We start from the raw sequence: 20,749 nt of genomic DNA, 5'->3' as shown, positions 1-20,749 counted from the left end.
CTTCTAGTGTTGGTCAGATTTCGACGTTGATATGACGTTTAATTTTGGTTGTTCAACATTTCAACCTGAAATCAACCAATAATCAACGTTGTTTCAACGTCAGATGCCTGCTGGGTTAATTCTCTGAGGAATTGATTCATACAAATCGTGAATTATTTCCAAAGTAATTTTAACCCGTTCTTCAGTTAAACTCCCTCCAGCTCTTTTAAAGACGATGGCGGCGGGAATCGACTTCTGCCTTACATCTCTAAAATCGACATAAATGCTCGATAATATTCAAGTTTGGTGATTTTGGTCACGTGGCCAAATGACATGCTCAACTTCTTTAAAATGTTCATCGTGCAATTTTTTAACAATTCCAGCTGTATGGATCGAGGCATCATCAACTTAAAAGATGGAGTTACCCTCCGGAAAAAGTGCTTGAAGCATTGTATGAACTTGGTACTCCAAAATTCCTCAATAGTCACGGCTGTTGGTCCGTTCATGATGAGAAATCATTGGTTCCCGAATTTTCAAGAAATGACACCCCAGATCATCACAGATCTCCCTCCATGTTTTTCGGTTGGGAGAAGACAGTCGAGAAAATCGCATTTTTCCACTACTCAAACCAATTTTGGAGGGATTTACACCACTCTAAACGCTTTGAAGTATTTGTGCTTGAAAACAGGTTTCTAATTGCAGCTCTTTCAAAGAATCCAGATCGGTGCAACTCTCGGCGGACAGTCCGGAAACTGGGTTCTGTAGTTGTCCATTGAGGTCTACAGTAATTTTAACACCCGTGATCGTTCAATTGTCCCTCACAATTCACTTTAGGTGCCGACGGTCTCTCTCCGACAACTTCGACTTTCAGACCTGTGCTTTGTTGAGGACGTTTTTCCTTCTCTTTCAAAAGCAGTCATTATTTGTGAGACACTACCTCCAGAAACGTCAAGCATTTGGGAAGTTTCTGTCACACTAGCACCTGCAATATATACGGGCACCAAGAATTTGGCCTCTTAGAAAATCACAGAGGTTTGCCATTTATGGTAATAAAATATGTTAGGTTATAGACACCAAAATTTACTAAAAATATCAGTGCAAGGTAGAATATTTATTATCATCAACAATATACAATAAAACATAAAAATTTGTCACGTTTTCATTGTTTATACCATGTTAAAAAATTACGATAACAAATTGTCAGTCGTTTCACTTATTTTAACCCATTTAATTGCCAAGAATCACACCATAAAATTAAGAACTTTATCATCAGCTGCATTGCCAAGAAGTATAGCACACTACCAGGATAACCCAGCGTGGCTTGGCAGGTTGCAGTAAGTCAGTAACTCTGTAGCTTTTAGAAGAAACAAGACTATGATGGTATATAGGATGAAAAATTTGGTAAATAACCATCGTCAGAGGAGCGGATGAAATGCGATTTTTTCGTGATACTAGAATTGAAAGATACCAAACAGGAAGGTTCTTAACAAACAAAATTATAACATCAGTTGAAAACCAATTACTTTACCCTCGAAAGGCATAATAAAACTGCCTTCTACAATAACTGCTGCTAATCACAAGAAGACCTCAGAGGGCCATATATTTGACTGTAGTCTGCACCCCTCTTGACACCACGAACCAATACACACTCGATTGAACAGGTTAATCTGAGCTTATCCTTAATCCTAAACTCGAAACCTATACCTGAACTGAGCCATTCTTCGTGCAGTTAGTTGCTATTATTTGGAACAACAGAGGAGCCAACAGTAGAATTCCACTAGATAAAGCCTAGAGTGGTGTGAAACTGTATCTCTTTCGAAATGTCTTTTACTAAATCCCTATGAACAATTTACAATATTATTTATTACGGTAATGTCAACTGTACATAAATATTTCCGATTCAAAGCACAACAGTGCAGCTTTATTCATTAGCAAAGACTGCACAAACAAAGCAAGCATGGCAACATGGATGCAATTAAGGGGGCGTCGTCTATACAAGCCTGACGCCTCACTCGCTGCAAGTATGATGCAGTGACGCAGAATAAAATGTCCTTGCCGGTCCTAAATGGCAGACCGGTTTTAAATGTTCAGACATTAAACAGACGCTTTAAATTTATGAGCTCGCTGCAATCGACACTCAGGCTCATTAAGGAAGTACGTGAGACTACAAGTGCGTTGTGGTTTATAGATAGTCCACCAATCAAGGTTCATATTACTAGGAAATTTAAATGAAATGCAAAAAATACATCATTCCTTATCCTCTTCTCAACTTTATATGGAATTTGACCACATTTCTCTATCTCAATCTCGGGACATAAAACCTAAACTTTTACGCCTATTTATCAAACTTATGAACATTTTTGTGTTGCGGCAAAGGAAATACAGTTTCAAAAACGATGATATGACTAGAGGTAACAATTCCAAACCCTAACAATACTCCACAGAAAACTTCGGAAGATAATGGGAAAACCACGTGTAATTGAAAAAGCTACATCAACCGTACCATTGCGAGGCGGGGGTAACGAAAGTAATTCATGGATTTTCGAATAACATTCAATGCATTTTTTCACCAGACTGATAAAAAACAAGATTGTACTTTGTCTTTTCGGATTGTTTTCCTTCTCTTGTCATTTTCTCATTGATTGTTCATAGTAGCTTCAAATGCAGTTCTGTACCAAAACATATCCCACCAGCAGTGGGTATCCCACTTCTATATCAAGACATTCGCTAACACCGGCCTTGACGTTCTCTTCCAAGCGACCAACATTTTTGCTGCAAAAAATGTGAACGTGCGTGTTTTTCTAATGCTCTCAACGACGCAATAGGCAAGCATACGCACCATGCAGGACCATCGGAGGCTGTCTAATAAAAATTGCCAGAGTTTCAGTGCCACAGTTCACACAGTCAAGCACAAAGACACAAGTATCAATATTTCAGAGGTCAAAGTCTTAAAATACTTGAAGTGTGCTGTGAAGTTATGAAAACCTTCCGTGTATGTATGTCTTTCCATTAATCTACGCGCTGTCAGTCTAATACGATCGAATCAAAACTTTTAATAGTGCCTCACTTTCGATCAGTTATTCCCGCTGTCGCTTACTCAATGAAGAACTTGCGTCATACAATTTACTATGAAGAACTTCCGCTTTTTTCGCTCACGGGTGAAAAACAAATTATTGAGCATCACTCTTCATACTCATACCAAATGACGATAACTTCTGTTCAAGCCCAATGAAACATGTTCTTCATAATAGTGCGCAGGTCATTTATGATCAGCATGTATATCAGTTTGATGACAAAATAATTAATGATCCAAAGAAGTGGGAAGGCACCCAATATTAAAAGGTGACACTGAATTGATTTTACTGAATGTTCCGCGCTGGGCGAAATTTAAACGTTTTAATTGAATGAAAGGATTAAGCTTAGGTAATAGGTTCGACTTTACATGTATGCGTCAATTTAAATCAGACATTTAGCATTCAGTAAGGTACCAACAAACTCAACTCGAGGCAGATCAAAGAAATCAAGTATAGTTTAAAAAACGTGAACGATAATCAATAGTAAATATCGTAGACTAGGGGCCTTGATAGCTAGGCAGGTTTCCGCGCATTGATCATGTAATTCGAAATCAAAATTTGTTGCCATGAGCATTTTACTAGGTGTTATAAATCGAGTGTTTTACAATATTTCATATTACAATATGTCCTGGTAAACTTCATACGTAGGAGTCAACAGGAGCATTGACATCGTCACACAGTCCAGATGAAGATAAATATATAGATTTTTTTCTTTAAATTCGAGTTACGGCACGAATCGCGCACGTTCTGTTACTACCTCATGATGCAACGAACGTTAAGCGCACGAATTAACATTATAAACGCTTCCAGTCGGGTATCTTGCACCACAAACATTTTTTGCATCGGTCGTAGAATAACGATGAGGTCTTCACTTAACTACTTGGGATTTGATTCCGAGTATCTGACGATTGGAAAAATTATTCGCGCAGCATCAGGCCAAGAATAAGCCGGACTCATCATACTGTGCATCTGATAGCTGTGTCACTGCACTTGGAAGACGTGCTCCTGAATATATAGAAGGCCTTCACTCAGTGACGCTGTTCGCATAATTTACAGTTAAACGTGTTGTCAAGGGCAAAATGTTTCAGCGTGAATTCACGTAAGTGAAAAGGAAACTAATTTCTTCCACTATAGTGAGCAGAAAGATGAGTAAAAAGAATCTTTAATGCCTTACGCAGATCACAGAAGATTTTGTAAAGCTTAGCGTTGAACTTATTGATAAAATGCTGAGGAATGAGTGCAGCCTTCGCTATTACGCGTGCAATTAAAAGAACAAGGAGAGAATACAAGCCGTCTTGAACGTTATTCGATAGGTAACCTCAGAACTTGTCATTACTACACATCAAACTTGTATAATAATTAACGCTTAATTACACGCTCGGAAATCACTAAAAAATAACGTTGAATTCTTAATTCGTGAATGAATTCGAATGTTTCAATCAATCACCTTTTTCAAAACGTTAAAATAACATTGGACAAAATCAACCGCATAAATTAAGAGATTACACCTGCTGCACAAGTTTCCAAATCTGTACAATACCCATGTTGATCTGTAGCGCATCATGTTAAGAAAAACCAACGCGAATTCATTTTTACTTGACAGCTATCGCGATAACGCGATAAGCGGCGTGACGCGGGCATTATTGTAGAACAAATGAGGAAGTGATAAATGCTCATAAGATAGGTCCAGCTAACGCAGTTCAACTATTCAATCGCGAGCTGAACAAGGAGTTCTATAGCAATTACACAGGGGTTAGACAAAATAAGGGTAACATCTGAGAAACCCACGAAATATATTTTAGTATGATGTAGATCCACCTTTCGTGACAATTACAGCATAATTCTCCGAGGAATTGATTCATACAAATTGTGAAATGTTCCCAAAGAAATATTAACCGATTCTTCAGTTAAACTCCCTCCAGCTCTTTTAAAGTCGATGGCGGAGGGAATCGACTTCTGCATCACATCTCTAAAATCGACCATAAATGCTCGAAAATATCCAGGTCTGGTGATTTTGGTGGCCAAATGTGGCCAACTCAACTTCATTAGAATGTTCATCGTGCAATTTTTTTTTTACAATTCCAGCTGTATGAATCGGGGCATTATCAACTTGAAAGATGGCGTTACCCTCCGGAAACAGTGCTTGAACCATTGGATGAACTTGGTACTCCAAAATTTCTAAATAGTCACGGCTGTTGATTCTTCTATGAAGAGAAATCATTAAATTGGTCATCCGGATTTCCAAGAAATAACACCCAGATCATCACAGATCCTCCCCCCCATATGTTTTACGGTTGGGAGGAGGCAGTCGGGATTAAATGACTCTTTTGGCGGTCTGTAAACGTAAACTCGGCCAGATCGAGGTTGGAAATAATGTAATCGATCATTCGTCAGAGAAAATAACCATTTTCCACTGCTCGAGGGACCAATTCTGGAGTTTTTTACACTACTCTGAACGCTTTGAAGCATTTGTATTTGAAATAAGAAGTTTTCTAATTGCAGCTCTCACACAGAATCCAGATCTGTGCAGAGCTCTCGACGAACAGTCTTTATGGTAACCGGGTTCTGTAGGAGTCCCTTGCGGTCTGCAGTAATTTTAACAGCCGTGGTCTTTGGGTTGTCCCTCACAATTCAATTTAGGTACCGACGGTCTCAGACAACTTGACTTTCGGCCAGACCTGTGCTTTGCTGAGGACGTTTCTCCATCTCTTTCAAAAGCAGGCATTACTTTTGAGACAGTACTACTAGAAAACGTCAAGCATTCAACCGTCACAACGTTTTCGTCACACTATATACGTATATACACCTGTCATACGGACACCTACAATTCGGCCTCTCAGAAAGTCAGAGAGGTTTGCCATTTATAGATTATAGGTTGGGTTATAGACAAAAATTTACAAAAAATATCTGTGCAACGATAAAATATCAATTAGCAGTAACAATAAACAATAAAACATGAAGATACGTCACGTTTTCATTGTTAATAACATGTTCAAAAATTACGATATTGAAATGTCAGGCGTTTCGCTTATTTTTTGCAACCCCTATAGGTTGTCAGGATCAGATAAAAATTTGCGGATAATAAATTAAATTATGTGGTATCTGTACTACACTACCTACTAAACTAAACTTATGTACTAAAGCTACACAAAACAACGCGAGTCCATGAATTATACAGTTTAAAGATTCGCCTATCCACCAGCTTACCCAACAGGCTTGAAATGTTGTTCAATTGGAAACAATAGCTCACTATGTGAATGATAACAGACTGCGCGTTCTTTAACCCTCAAGTCTCATTCGTTTAAGGGACATTATGGAAAATCAACTTTTGATGGCTTAATGCTGAAACAACCTACGTTTGAAAACTAGTCATTCGTAGGAGCTGCATGACAAAAATTTGGTTTTGAGTTGTCTTTCTCGTGCACGGGTTTTCGAGCTAGACGCACATGTGCCGCTTTTGTCCTTGCAGGAAACGGAGGCAACCTGCCGTTTCTAAGAGGCCAACTCATCGTTTACTTTATCAAATAATTTAAAAAACAGCATGCGTAGACGACACCTATTTCTCTGGCCCTAGTATCGCCTGTCATGCCAATTCCCGTTATAGAGCAATGTGTTTTAGGGATGGTGCTACGCTGCAGTTTCGTATAGGGACAAAGGGAAGCTAGGAGCTGTACGAGCACCAACAAGATGAATATACGTAACTGCGGTGTTAATTTAAAGAAACGGTGGCAAGGGATAAACAGTGCGACGTGAGTGCAGCGGCGCTCGATCTGTCATATTCTATACGCGATATCTGCACGAGGCTGAGAGCGGCACGAGCGCCAGAAAATGTTGGCGACCACAGCACTGTAGCTTAGCTTTAGCACGAGTGAGGCACGATGTGTGTGCAACTAGTAGCCTGGAGCCAATTTTAATATTTTTCAATTACCAACAATTTATAAGTTTACATTACATGAATGAATGGCACGAATTTATGTGCAGCCAACTTAAAGATAAAAAAATCAGCGTTAAGCCCATATGCCGAAATGGACGAGTCAGTCACCATGCATAAGGCTATCATATCAGCCACAATCGATTAGCAGCAAACATCAAGTTCTCAGAAAGGAGCACGTTGAAAACCGTGATAAGTCGTGAAGATACGAACGACGTGCCAGCCAACCATGCGTTATTTTTGCTATATGTTCTAGTACTTTATGAGACGAGACAGAGAGTACACAGCCAGGAGTCAACCAGTCAGAACGTCAAGCAGTCGCCAAACATATAATCTCGTTCTGTAATGCAGGTTTCATTGAAGACAATAGTGTATTTCTTATAGACAATTTTGTTATTGTTTTTCTCAATTGGGCTCTTGCGAATTGGGCTTTTGATAGGACTTGAAAACTTAAATATTTTCTAGGGGACATTTCATAATAATTTACGACGTTTCGAATGCAACTACATTCATTTCAAAGTATAGGGGAAAAGTCTTGCAACACTTGAATTTGAAATTTTGAAATGACGTTAGCCTTTCTTTACGGTAAGTTTTATCGAAGAAGCCTTCCTTTCGACGCAAGAAACAACAAGAAGAAAATCGAAGAAGACACAAGTTTGACTGAAAAAATGAAATTTTGTTGGTTCTTTCTTAGCGTGTCGAAAAAAATTTCTTGCTGGCGCCGGGAGATCAAAAAACAGGTTACCAAATATCATTTTAATGAAATGCGACGTTTTGAAAATACAATATTCATTATCAAGCACAAGCAGGTAAAAAGTTTTGCTTCCATTAAATGTCATTTGGTGACCTGCCTTTTGATCTCCTGGCGCCAGCAAGAAATTTAGTTTGACTCATTGAAAATAAAGCAAATAAGAAGTGTTGATAAAAGCATGCTCCGGTCTTCCATCAAACTTGCATAAAACATATGGTAATATGAATACAGATTGAAAATGAAAGCTTGAATTGGCGACTGGGCACCTCATGACGGTGTTGGTGCAGGTCTCCAACGTCGCGCGTGTGCGGGTCTCACTACATGAGCCTCACACATGCAGGTTCTTCGGTCCTTCGGTCTGGTGAATGGCATGGGCGGCGGCAGCTCTAAGTTTTGAACCGCCTCATAGTCAAGCTCGAGCTCTACTGTAGATACGTCGACGACATTTTTGTCGTCGTTCGGGACGAAGATCACATAACTGAGCTATGCGTGGCCTTAGAAATCAATTCAGTCTTGAAGTTCATCAGCGAATTTGGACTAAATCAGTCTTTGCCCTTCTTCGATATTCTCGAAGTATATAGGGAATAATGTGTTCGTCACTAAAGTTTACCAAAAACCTACTGACGTAGGAAAAGTACTGAACAAAGTAAGCGAATGTCCACAGCGATATAAAACCAGCACTATTCGCGCCCTATAATACATAAAGGATTTACAACTCTTACATCCGCTAGTGACTTAAGAACTGAACTCCAGAGATCTGCAAGCAAATTATAGTAAACAACTTTTATGCGAACGGTTATTGAAGCTGTTCTCGTAATTCAAGCTTTGATTTTCAATATATATCCATAATGCCCTATATTTGTACTAACTTAATTTCAAATTTTCAAATTCAAGTGTTGCAAAACTCTTCATCTACTTGATAGCGAATGTAGTTGCATTCGAAACGTAAATTATAATAAAATATCGCTTGAAAACCTGATATTTTAATTTTCAAGCCCTATCAAAAGCCTAATTCACCGAATAGAAAGAAATAATAAGAAAATTGCCAACAAGAAATACTCTCTGGTCTTCAATGAAACTTGCATTAAAGAACAACTCTTGACGAACTACACCTATCTCGCGATCGTTCATGTGGTGTGAACAGCTGCAGCGAATGAAGAACAGGAAGCATTCGAGGCTATCAGTAGATAACGGAGAAAAGGAAATTACATTATGAACTTTGAATTTGCAGTATGGAAGATACTTGACCAAATACATATAAAGAATTGCAAGTGATATTGTCAACAATGAAGGTTTTACATGGAAATGAACGAGAGAAGCGCGGTCTCTTGCTAAATTTTTGGCATCTTCCTTACAGGGCAGGCATCGAATTCTAACTCATTCACAAGTAACAATTATCGGGATCGAATATAAAGATAAATACAATCAAAAATACACAAAAAACTTGTGATATAATGGGGAATTACATTCATCATCCAAGCAAGAGCGTGATATAAAAATAGGTCTATGATAGAAACAGGATCAGAAGACAATTTCGTGCCTCTTCCTTTCATATTTACAGCACAAGTGCATCAATGATATGTATGAAAATCTTACGCAGCGCAATACGAGTGCAATTAATAACCATGACCTCTGAAGTTCGACAAGTTTTTCCAACCAACGTTAATATATACTATTATTATTATTATTAGGGGCTGTACGAAACACGGCAGGTAGACAGGAAATGCAGTGCGCTATATTACAGCTAAGTATAGAGATGCAACAGGCGGTACCTATAGCATGGCTTACATTTAAGCATCTAACAAGTTTTTACGGCCAGCTCTCGATGCTGACACTAGATGGAGAATTCAACGGAAATCGATAAGAATGTCGCTGCCATATCGCAGTGAGCTTCTATTACAAGGCCGAACAAATTTTACACCTTCGCAAGCATAGTCTCTAAACATAAGCATAAGATGATGTAATCACTATAAATCCCTAGGCGTAAAGCTAGAAGCATCACTAGCAACACCTGCAGCTCGCATTTTGATACATCATTAAAAAGATATCATAAATAGAAATAATGAGTTAATAATGGGGCGTTCGCGGCCTGATTCTACAATAAAAATCGTCCATCTACAACCAATATTTCATTATTCAAAGCATGACCAGGTCGGTATGATTCCAAGTCCACTTTACGTAAATTTAACATTTTAATAAAAGCGAACGAATTTACCGCACGGTACAAATAAATCAATTAGATAATATAATTAGATCAATACTCAATCAGCTCGGTGCGTTTCACTGTGAACAAATGTTTATTAGAATGCAGTAATGGCTTTGAAAGACTCGTGATACTTGGTCGAATTCTTCACTTCATTTTGCATGCCCGAAAATTTGAATCCACTTCAAGAGCCTGCGCAATAATGATGATACAACGCACAGCACTATACTTCCAGTTAGCGACGAACCGCATATAGGCCCTCAGTTGCAACAATTACATGAAGCATCATCTCGATCACTAACCTTGACTCGTCCGACTTCTAGGAAGCAATTACGTTAAACTTGTTTTTGTATCAACATGGGCTGGTGATGGGGCAAGTTGTGAAATTTAATTCACTTTTACGTCTGACAAATTTCCTTTATAAGCATAAATTCCGCTCCTAAACTGGATAACGTTCGTGATTTTTGCAGCCAAATGACCTGGCAGGTTCGAAGAATTAGTTCAGAAATTGACTATGAATAAAATTTGTTCTAAATCCCGAATTATTTTTGTGAAATTTTCACTCAACTTGCGCGTTTTAAAAAATGCCTGAAGCTGATAATGAAGACAATTGCTCGATTTGCCAAGAAATTTGAGTTTGCTCGCAACCTGCCATACCAACTCCTGCAGTATTGCATAGTTTGCCCGGGGTTTAATGGGCCACGAGCTCTAGTCATAACCCTTTACGGCAATATAACATTAAAATTCTGCTGACAAATCCAACCGGAAAAATAACAATTCAAAGCTTCGAATGTATATGTATTGTTTTATCAAAGTGTTTACTTTGGTTGTAAAATAATGAACACGAGAGTCTGGCGGCACATATTACAATTCAATTTCCAGCCGCTCCTAAGACATGACATTTCGTAAGAAAATGTAAGATGCAATGAATGAATGGAGGTGCAGCGTATCCCTGACCTACTGAACTTGAGCGTGCGCGTGTCGGGTCATCGAGTAAAGACAATGAGTGCAAGTCTGCAGCTGCACAAGCAGACAAAACAATGAGCTGCAGTGCAGACAGCAAAAGATAAACAGCGGTGACACGCGGCCAGGGTCACCAGCAGCCGGCACGCTCAACCCTATACATAGACACGGCTACACCAGCTTGCCGGCTCGTGTTGTAGGTCTGTGATGCTGAGTCATGCCTCACGAGATACACTCTATCGCTCATCGAGACTTTGGTGGTAACAATAGTCTTGAAAAGATTTTTGCCGATAATAATTTCTGTACCCAAAAGCCTTCGAAAAATAATCATATTTGATCAATGCTGGAATACAGTTAACTTGTGGAATGTCGGGAGATCTTGTCGGTTGTACACGTAATTGGATACAAACACAATACTCCCGACTACTGACCATCAAGGATACGAAATAACCTAAACATTAAGTAGATGACCTTGGTAACATATGCACCGTCCCATTTCGAAAATAAATGAATACAGCTTCGATAAAATGTAAACTTGCAAGATGATCGCAAGATCAACAGAATCTGTACTTGGGTGCGACGGCTAGACAGCTCACTGAGAGTTTGTCACGTACGATGGAATCTTACGTCATGAATGGAAGAGAGCGGGCGAAGAGAGAATAAGCGAGCAGACCGTGAGATCGAAGTAAAGGAGGGACTGGGAAGAGAAGGAGGGACTAGGGAAGAGAAGGAGGGACTGGGGAAGAGAGGGAGGGACTGGGGAAGAGAGGGAGGGACTGGGGAAGAGAAGAAGGGACTGGGGAAGAGAGGGAGGGACTGGGGAAGAGAAGAAGGGACTGGGAAGAGAAGGGACTGGGGAAGAAGGGACTGGGGAAGAGAAGAAGGGCCTGGGGAAGGGAGGGAGGAACTGGGGAAGGGAAGGAGGGACTGGGGAAGGGAAGGAGGGACTGGGGAAGAGAAGAAAAGACTGATGAAGAGAGAGATTGGGGAAGAGAGTTGACGACTGGCGAAGAGAGGAAGGGCCTGGGGTAGAGAGCAGCCTCCAGACCCCATCTACAGGATCGATAGAGACAAGGTCAGGTCAGCAGGAAAGGTCTCGCAGAGGACAACGGGAACACCGGCCTGAGTGTGGCGGGCACATAAGGGCATCATGTACACATACTACATGGAAGGGCTTCAAGCACACATACATTACTACATTGTGTGCGTATACCATTAAAAATTACAATTACTGAGCATAACGTGTAAGTTTCGTCCATAGAGTCTTGTTATTTTCGGCGCTTTGATGCGAACTCGAATTTTCGAAACGCGACATTATACATGAAGTACGTACCATCAATACACACAATAGCTACGGTAGGGCACTTACGCCGCCACTACACTCTCGCCATAATGAAACCCGTGTTAAAAGTGAAGCTCTAAAGTATTATATTCAAGCCAAATAAACGATTGCTATGTAAAATATTCTCAACTGATACGAGTTCGGTATTTATCATAATGACATCCAATATACGTTTGATATGTATATAGATATATACATACCGGTATATAATTTGAGCAAGCACACAACATTCAACTACCGCTTCACAGTCATCTAATCTAGTGCAATATTGGTGACGGCGTCTTACAGATCAACATAAGACGGCGTCTTACAGATCAACATGCTAGATTTTTGATTTCATGAAGGCAGTTTGTGTTGTATTAGAAGTTTGAATGCAGTAGAAATTTGTATGCTTCTTATAATTAAATAGCAGGCACTGATATACAACAGGAATAAACTTTAAAACAGAGGTTTTACAACAACAATTCCATGTATTTGTCAAAAGGACAAACAATGGAGATTTACTGTAGGTATTTCTAATCTATTGCCCAATGCCCATTTCATTGACAACATATCACAGATATCCTTTGATTGAATCCATTATTAATGCATTGAAAGTCAAATTTCTTCAGCGAGACATCCAGCAATGAAATTCCATTCTCAAGTTCTAAATAGACCAAAGCTTCTTTGCTTATCACGACACAAGCAAAGTATGTATATATAAACTTAGGCTACTGTGTGTTCAAATCTTTGGCACTGTTTACAGAAACATTGTAAGCTCAGCAGGTTAAGCCATAGAAGAGCTATAATGGATCTAGTACAGCTTAGGAATATTTTTTTAAAGGATCAGTATTGTATACTTTGAATTTCTATGTGTAAAATGAAGGGCAAGGAATTGCCAACAGTAGCAGACAGAATATGGGAGATATGTTCTATCTTGACATCTATTATTATTAATTAGAGTAGATAAGTCAGGCAGAAAATCTATTTACAATGAGCTTGTTATTATTATGCAACATTTACAACAAATATAGTAGTAGTTCATCTTATTAATAATTCTGTGGCTAAACAGTTGTATCACCAAGTCTAGCAGCTCAAAATTTCTGCTCCAGTTCATGAAATAATGGAATGTCAACTGGAATAACTCACAGCAGCATTTGTGCAACTTAATCAAGTATTTAGGCAATTTTGCTCATAATTGAGTCAACTTTTTATACAAAGTACGGACTTTTCAAAACAAAAACTTATGTATTTGCTGAAATCATACTGGATGGCATGAGTCAGTTTAGTTTACAAAAATAACGAATCATGAAGGGTTAATTAATTACTATGCAGAAGGTATGTATATATACCTGCATAAAATAAATAATGAATGTTGACTACAATAAGTGAAAATTTCCTAAGGCCTTATAAACTGATACTATAATATATATTGATAAAACCAAGATTAAAAATAAAACTGTGGATCACTAGACAATTCCTTACCTAGCAATTGCTAGTATATATCATGCAAAACTAATGAGGTGGCAACTAGCCTAAGAAAAAAAATATTAATAGGCTTATGAAAAAGTTATTCTTCCTGTCTTAGCTTTGATCCTAAGCCACAGGTAGGGGCTACAAAAGTATTTCCTTAGCAAGACATAAGAGTGAGTTCATGAATTTTAAAGGTCTTGACAGTAGGACATGATCTTTATACAAGTTCCTGAGTTCCAGTCAGGTGCTTAGAAGGGCTTACTTCTATCTGTGCACAACAGCTACCAATAAACTACCGTAAAATGGGGTAACTTAGACTCCCGGGGTAACTTAGACCCCTTTTTGTTTTTTTAATAAAAACCCCCAAAACTCAGAAACTATTTGACATAGAAAAATTTTGTCAATGGGCATTAAAGGAATAATACTGAGGCTACGTAACACAATAGAAAGATTTAAAAAGTTTGCATATCTAATAGGTTAAAAAATTTAAAATGTGACCCACAAAAAAAAAAATATTTTTTAAAGCCTGTTGGAGTACCCCCTTTAATTTTTTTATTTTTTGGTAAAATAACTCCAGGTTTTGATGCATTGTAGTAGAACTTTTCTAATTACATATGCAAATGACAAATTTTAGTAAAGTGTCATAGTTTGCAATTGGGGGGCGCTGCCCCCAAAGGGGGAACTTAGACCACCTAATGTCAGCCCTGATGGGGTAACATAGACCGGCTTGGAAATTAATTTAAAATTACCATATATAACATATTTCATGTTTGATACACCTATTATGTTTTTTTATGTTTCAGACTCTACAGAGTCTTATATATGGTAATTTTTGCTTAATTTCCAAGCTGGTCAATATTACCCCTTCACAGCTGACATTAGGTGGTCTAAGTTCCCTCATTCAGGGGCAGTGCCCCCCATTTGCAAACTATGACACTTTACTCTAAATTGTCATTTGCATATGTAACTAGTAGAGTTCTACTACAATGCACCAAAACCTGGAGTTATTTGGAGTTATTTTACCAAAAAATATAATTGATTTTACCACCCAGTCTAAGATACCCCAAGAGCTGGGGTAACAAAGAGTCAAAGACCATCACTTTTTTAGAATTACATAAAAACTATGAGAGGCAGGAGCCAGCAATTTATGGTGAGTGAACTAGAGTATAGACCTGTATTTTGCATGTTTCAATTCAAGTTTAATTTAGCTAGTAAAAAAATGGCATCATTTAAAAAAAAAGTGGTCTAAGTTACCCCATTTTACAGTACGTATCAAGCTTGTCTTCATTTTTCAACAAATGATGATCCACATAATACATGATAAAATAATTCCTATGTTTGCATATTTTATGTCTACCTAGAAAGAATGCTGATATTCAGCTGGAGAAATCCTTGTATCCTGGGGAAAACACAAATGATAAAAAACCATAGATAAGGAAAAACCAAGAATTTAATGATTAATCCTAATGTTGTTAAACTTTATGTGGATTGATAGACAAACTTGATTGAAAAACATTTATACCTCAAAAAAAATTATGAATGAATTTTTTTTTTTATTCTTTGATTCAGTTATCCTATATAGATTATAGACCATAGAAAATATTGTAAGACTTAGCCAATAATCTAGTTAGAATAGCAGCAACATAATCATAAATTATTTTGACAAGGTTTTCAAAAAGAGTATTCAATTATAAATGGTATTTTAAATTATTGATTTTTAATTCAATTTTAATTTCCTGTGATGGATAGCCAATCAGGCAAGATTCATGTTCATAATAGATACATACTAATTAGTCTATTTTTCACAAGCAGATGAAACTTGTATACCCATACAACATTCACAATGAATTTTAATTTAGAAATATATGGTAACAGCTTCTGGTAATCTCTGTAGGTGTATGGCATAAGTTTTTTTGAAAAATGGCCAGTAAGTTTCTGAGCTTACCCTGGGTAGATTAGAATCATTACATTGGTGTCAAGTGTCCTGTGTCAAATTGTCAATTACCCAAGACTAATAAAGTCACCCCAGACCTAGCTATGTTAACTTGAACAATGTTAATGTATATAAAAAAAAAACTTTAATTACGTTTTGTAGTAAGATCTAGAAAGTTTTACTTTGTTCAAGTGCACTAAATACATTTATGATCAGAAATACATGGTTTTCATTGATAGGCAGCGAAATAAGTGATGGCGACTTACTGACTTAGGCCTGTCACACTTACGACTTCACGCTAGCGGTCGCGTTACTCGGGCAATCCATTACGCTCACCTAGTTAATAGCACAAGCTTACTCAAGCATTGTTGCGTTGATCGTAGTTGATTACTTCATTATGCAAGGTCATGATATTATGCACGTTTAAGAAAGATAATTCACTTACACTTTCGCTGAAAATTCGTCTGTTAAAAAGAAAGGAAAAATAGTATATCGATAATTCGCAACCCAGTAGTAGGTATAGTGGGTTACTGTGGTGGGTATAGGTACTCACCTTTTCGTTAACTTCAGTGTTAATTATAGGAGGCATTTCTTCTAGCAATTTGGCAGTTACTTCAGCGATGTACACGATACTCTCTTCTTGCAAAATGTCTACGTCGTCTGTTTCACTTGCTGATATTTCTTCGTTTCCACGAGTCTCGTTTTCGCTACTATTTATTTCTTTGCTCACAATAACTTCTTCTATTAGATCTTCAGTATCACTCGCAAGTTCATTTCCGGCCAAAGTTATTCTTTTAGGTACAGTGTCCTTAGATTTTGGAAAAAAATACTGAATCCAATATTTGAAATGAGGGACCACTATTGAACGTAACGTGTTCCAGATGCGCAAGAGCATCAACCCTCTCTCGTCGCTGTCAGCCGCTGCAACTAACTCCATACTCGTGCGACAGGCTTATATATGTCCATGTGAGGTGATAAGAATAACTCGATTTTTAAATGAATTATTATTTTTTCGATTTCTGGGAAAATATACAGACTGACATAGCCAGAGGACTATCGGAGACATTAATACCTTAAAAATTAAAGATAGAAATATTTTTCCCACAGACTCCGGTAACAATAGCAATGCATTTGTTATCAATTTAAGCAACTTTCCAGATAACCTAACATTTTTGCGTTCACATGAATAGATGTTAACAAATGTCATTAATTGAATAAGTAGAATTCATACAGAAAAATAAGTAGAACAATGTCTGATTCCGATAGTACTATAAATATGCAAATAGTTATCGCGAGAGATTTAGAAATTGTTACCTATATAAACGTTTAACATGTTAATAGGCATAATAGCACCATTTTTTTGCACTTCAAATTTTTCAGTTTTGATGTGGTGACATTGTTGTCCCAGCACTCTAGTGCCGCATTCTAGACTCTTTTCCTGAGAACTGGTAAAATGTTGCATTAACAACATGACTGTGTGGTTAAATTTAAATATGAACTACGAATCCATTTTGATCTTGAAGGAAGCTTATAATATAATTGACTGGATATGACTAATTTTAGAAGGCAATAGAAACAGCTCCCAACGTTTGTGGCAAATTTGCAACTGAGCTTTGAGAGAATGTGCTGGCTAGTCTTCTAAGTCACCTTGAACGCGCTCATGCCTTGGCACCGAAATCTTGTTGAACTAACTCGAACTAAATATAGAATGATACTCTAATGTTGTGTATAAATTCGCTTTATGATTGTACTTTACTTTTCGTGGTGCAATGTACTCGATGCACAATGAAAAAGGTCACTTCTAGGTTTGCATCGAGTCGAGCCGGTGTTGCGTGATGTAAGAGAGAATCGCATTGGCTGGCAACCATGTGAACGGGGGTGTGGCGCTTCCCGGCCAATCAATAGACTCGGCAGCGGCTGATGAAATCTCTCCCACGTAAGGATTGGTTGTTGAACGTTCGAAAAGAGGGGAGTGTGCAACACGCCCTTATAGGTTGAGGAGCGTATTGGCGGAATGACCGAACAATTTCAAATTATGTTCTCATGTTAATCGAACCATAATTGGGCCAGAATTATAAATTTAAACATACTATATTAATCTCAGGAAAATATATCTTATCATCTCAGGTATTCAAAATAACGTGGTAGAAGTAAATATTCAGCGAGAAGTGAGTGTAAACAACCAGAAGGAAACTATGCAAAAATAGCATCTTCAAACTAATAAGTTAAATTATTTTGCCTTCATCACCGTCAGTCCTTTCGCTCTCCCTTCGGCTATTCTTCGAACTGTGTTTTATTCTTCGAACTGTGTGCATGAAATTCATATATGATCCTCAAATTTACAGTTAAAATAATATGCGTATAAAAATTACAGTACTTGTTAAAGACAACACTTCTAAAGAGGCCAGTGTATCCGATTTTAACCATGTACAATGAATTTCTAATTTAATTTCAAATATTTAAGAGAAAAAATTATTTTTTCGCTTTTCCAATATATAAAAAAGTTAATTTTTTACATTATTTATTCTGTCAATTGATTTAAGTATTGTCGCCGACTTTAAGCAAGAGTGCAAAATTTCAGGTCGATTGGACAAGTAGAAATGTGTTAAATATCGGTTATCGGATTTGTAACAAACAAACAAATAAGTGAAGTTAAAGAGAAGTGTTGTAATATTAGGTAAGAGAGAGGTACTCTTTTAAACGAGAGGGTTTATTTTCAGCGTGATTATTTTAATGGGGTAGGTGTCCCGACATTTTTGCAATCATGTTCGGGCCATGAACAGGAACCCTAAATGTTCAGATTAATTGTACTATTTCAACCAATTTATCATTTTTTTTCATTTGTACCTACAAGAGTTGGCTTCTATAACCAAATTATCCCTTTTAATTAAATTAAATCAGCTTATATATCTACTGAAAATCGCCTTAGGAATCGTGGAGGTTTTAATCAAGATCATACATAAAACTATCGACTCGACAAAACATATTAATTAATATGTTTTGGAATTATTAATCAATTTTTTTATACCCGCTCTGTGCGACTCACAAAAACGAGTTAGGGAATGTAAACAATGTTAATCATGACATAGATTTATAAATAACAACAATTAGCTACGGAAATTACACAGATTATGTCAAGAGAAATACGTCAATGTTAACCGTTATCGTTATCGATATTCTGAGAAGATTTAAATGCATACGCTACACTGAGCTACATTAATGTGAAGCCACTCTCCTTAAACTCATTATCATACTTGTGATTCTGTTATATTTTCGAATTCTATATCAGTTGATTAGTTGAGTCACCTGTCGGATAACTAAGCTGGGTTCGGATTTAGACAAGAGGGAGACTAATCAGGTCTCACGCGACTAATCCAGTCTTCTCTGAGTTTACTTTATCAGTGAGAAAAAATATCTATCTAAAGTATGGCTTTGCACAAAATTCTGCGAACGTAATGCACGCACACTTTGAAAATCTACTAATTTCATTAATTTCCACGTTTCCATAGAATTGTAAATTTTAGTATCTAAATCATGTTATACGACATGTGGCATCGTATAGATGAGGCAAAATGCAAAACTTCTTGCCATGCGAAGGGAAAAGGCGAGGCAATGTTTTTTAAATGCAAACTCAGATATGAGCTCAAGTTACTGAAGGAGTTACCAGTAATTTGAAATTTGTTAATAAAACAGTTCAATAGCAGTTAAAATTTCCTTTCTAGATAGAATTTTTTGAAATATATGATGTATTTTAGATACCATAGTCTAGCGCGCCTGAGAACCCAAGAATTAACGCGCGTATATAATGATTCCATGAGAGTCATTTTGCAATGTGTATGTCATCTTTATTCCTGTTTGTTAAATGAATATTTAAAATACAATAATTTTCATTCCGACTTAATATTGCACTTTCCGACTTAATATTGCACTCTGCACAGTAATACATGGAATTAATAAAAAGAATTGCCATTAAATGTTTTGAAAAAGTCGAGCTCGTTCAACATCGCCACCGGGCTTTTTCCGTTCAGTCAATATATATATATAGCAGCGGATGACGGGGAATATTTCAGTCAGGGCAATCCCGTTCTACACATTAATCACTAGACAAAAAAAAATTTGTTTTGGCCACGCAAATTCTACATTTTGCTCATCGGAAAAAGAGTCACTTGAACTTTTATAAGTCCACAACATTATAATTAGAATAACATTTTACTATTGCTAAATTTTAACAACCTTCATTCAAATGGAAGAACATGTCTGCCGGAAGAATCAACATAGCTCGAAGGCTATCAAGGGAAGTTGCATGATGATGGATCCACAATCGTGCAATTTAATTTCAATTTTTAGGTATAAATCGGCCTCTAACTTTTTCTAACAAATTTTTTTCATACTATCTATTTTACGCTTATGTGAAAGTGACGGAATCTCATCGTATTGACATTTTTGCTTTGAACTAATTCTTACTTTTTTCGTGATCAATGAAAATTCTAGCGCAACATGAGTAATCAAAACGGTTTCAAGTTTTGAAGCAGTAGCCGGAGGTCAATTTAATTCGCCTATGGAACATTTATACTGCAATTTTACAGAGTTGAACCGAATAAATATTGAATTCGTATAATTACGCGAAGCAATGGATAATGTTAAAAATCATTCGTTTATTCAGGGAATAGTCTGGACAAGTTTTATATATAGTCATAACTAGAAATTAAAGCATTTACCTGAATGCTCTGGGCGAGCGATTAAGCTCGAAATTGACGTCAAGCAGAACGTATTTTTGCACTCGATCGAGTCATTTCAAGTGTGATTGGACGTCCGCTGCTCGATGAGTTCTTAAGCGCAGTCACATTAAGACAACTGATTGCTGATATATGCAATAGCGCGTCATGTGGAAAGTGCAGTCACATCGAGACCTTTGATTGCTGATATATGCAATTGCGCGTCATGTGGAAAGTGCAGTCACATTAAGACAGCTGATTGCTGATATATGCAATAGCGCGTCTTGTGGAGAAATCCGAAGCTTACAATCTTGTGGTGTCAACATTTTCCTGGAAAACGTTTCCCGCTAACCTAATCGTGGAATCCCGTCAATCGATTTGCTTAAATTGAGTTGTTATCAATGCG

General features: G+C 37.4%; 1 protein-coding gene across 2 annotated transcripts in view; it reads right to left on the bottom strand.

Annotated features, from left to right (window-relative positions):
- The window catches only part of LOC108670729 (hexokinase type 2), a 33,072-nt gene extending 16,348 nt beyond the window's left edge, over nt 1-16,724 (bottom strand). The window contains exon 1 of one of the 2 annotated variants that reach the window (XM_018158220.2): nt 16,182-16,724. In XM_018158220.2, the coding sequence (XP_018013709.1) occupies nt 16,182-16,565 (384 nt within the window). In that variant the 5' untranslated portion in view covers nt 16,566-16,724. The remainder of the gene's footprint in view (nt 1-16,181) is intronic. The other variant, XM_018158221.2, reaches the window with a different exon arrangement.
- Between the last annotated feature and the right edge of the window lie 4,025 nt (nt 16,725-20,749).

This window comes from Hyalella azteca, unplaced genomic scaffold, assembly GCF_000764305.2.
Source record: "Hyalella azteca isolate HAZT.00-mixed unplaced genomic scaffold, Hazt_2.0.2 contig12979, whole genome shotgun sequence".
In the NCBI taxonomy this organism is placed as follows: domain Eukaryota; kingdom Metazoa; phylum Arthropoda; class Malacostraca; order Amphipoda; family Hyalellidae; genus Hyalella; species Hyalella azteca.
Note: the sequence above shows the minus strand (reverse complement) of the source record. Positions and strands in the feature narration are given on the sequence as shown.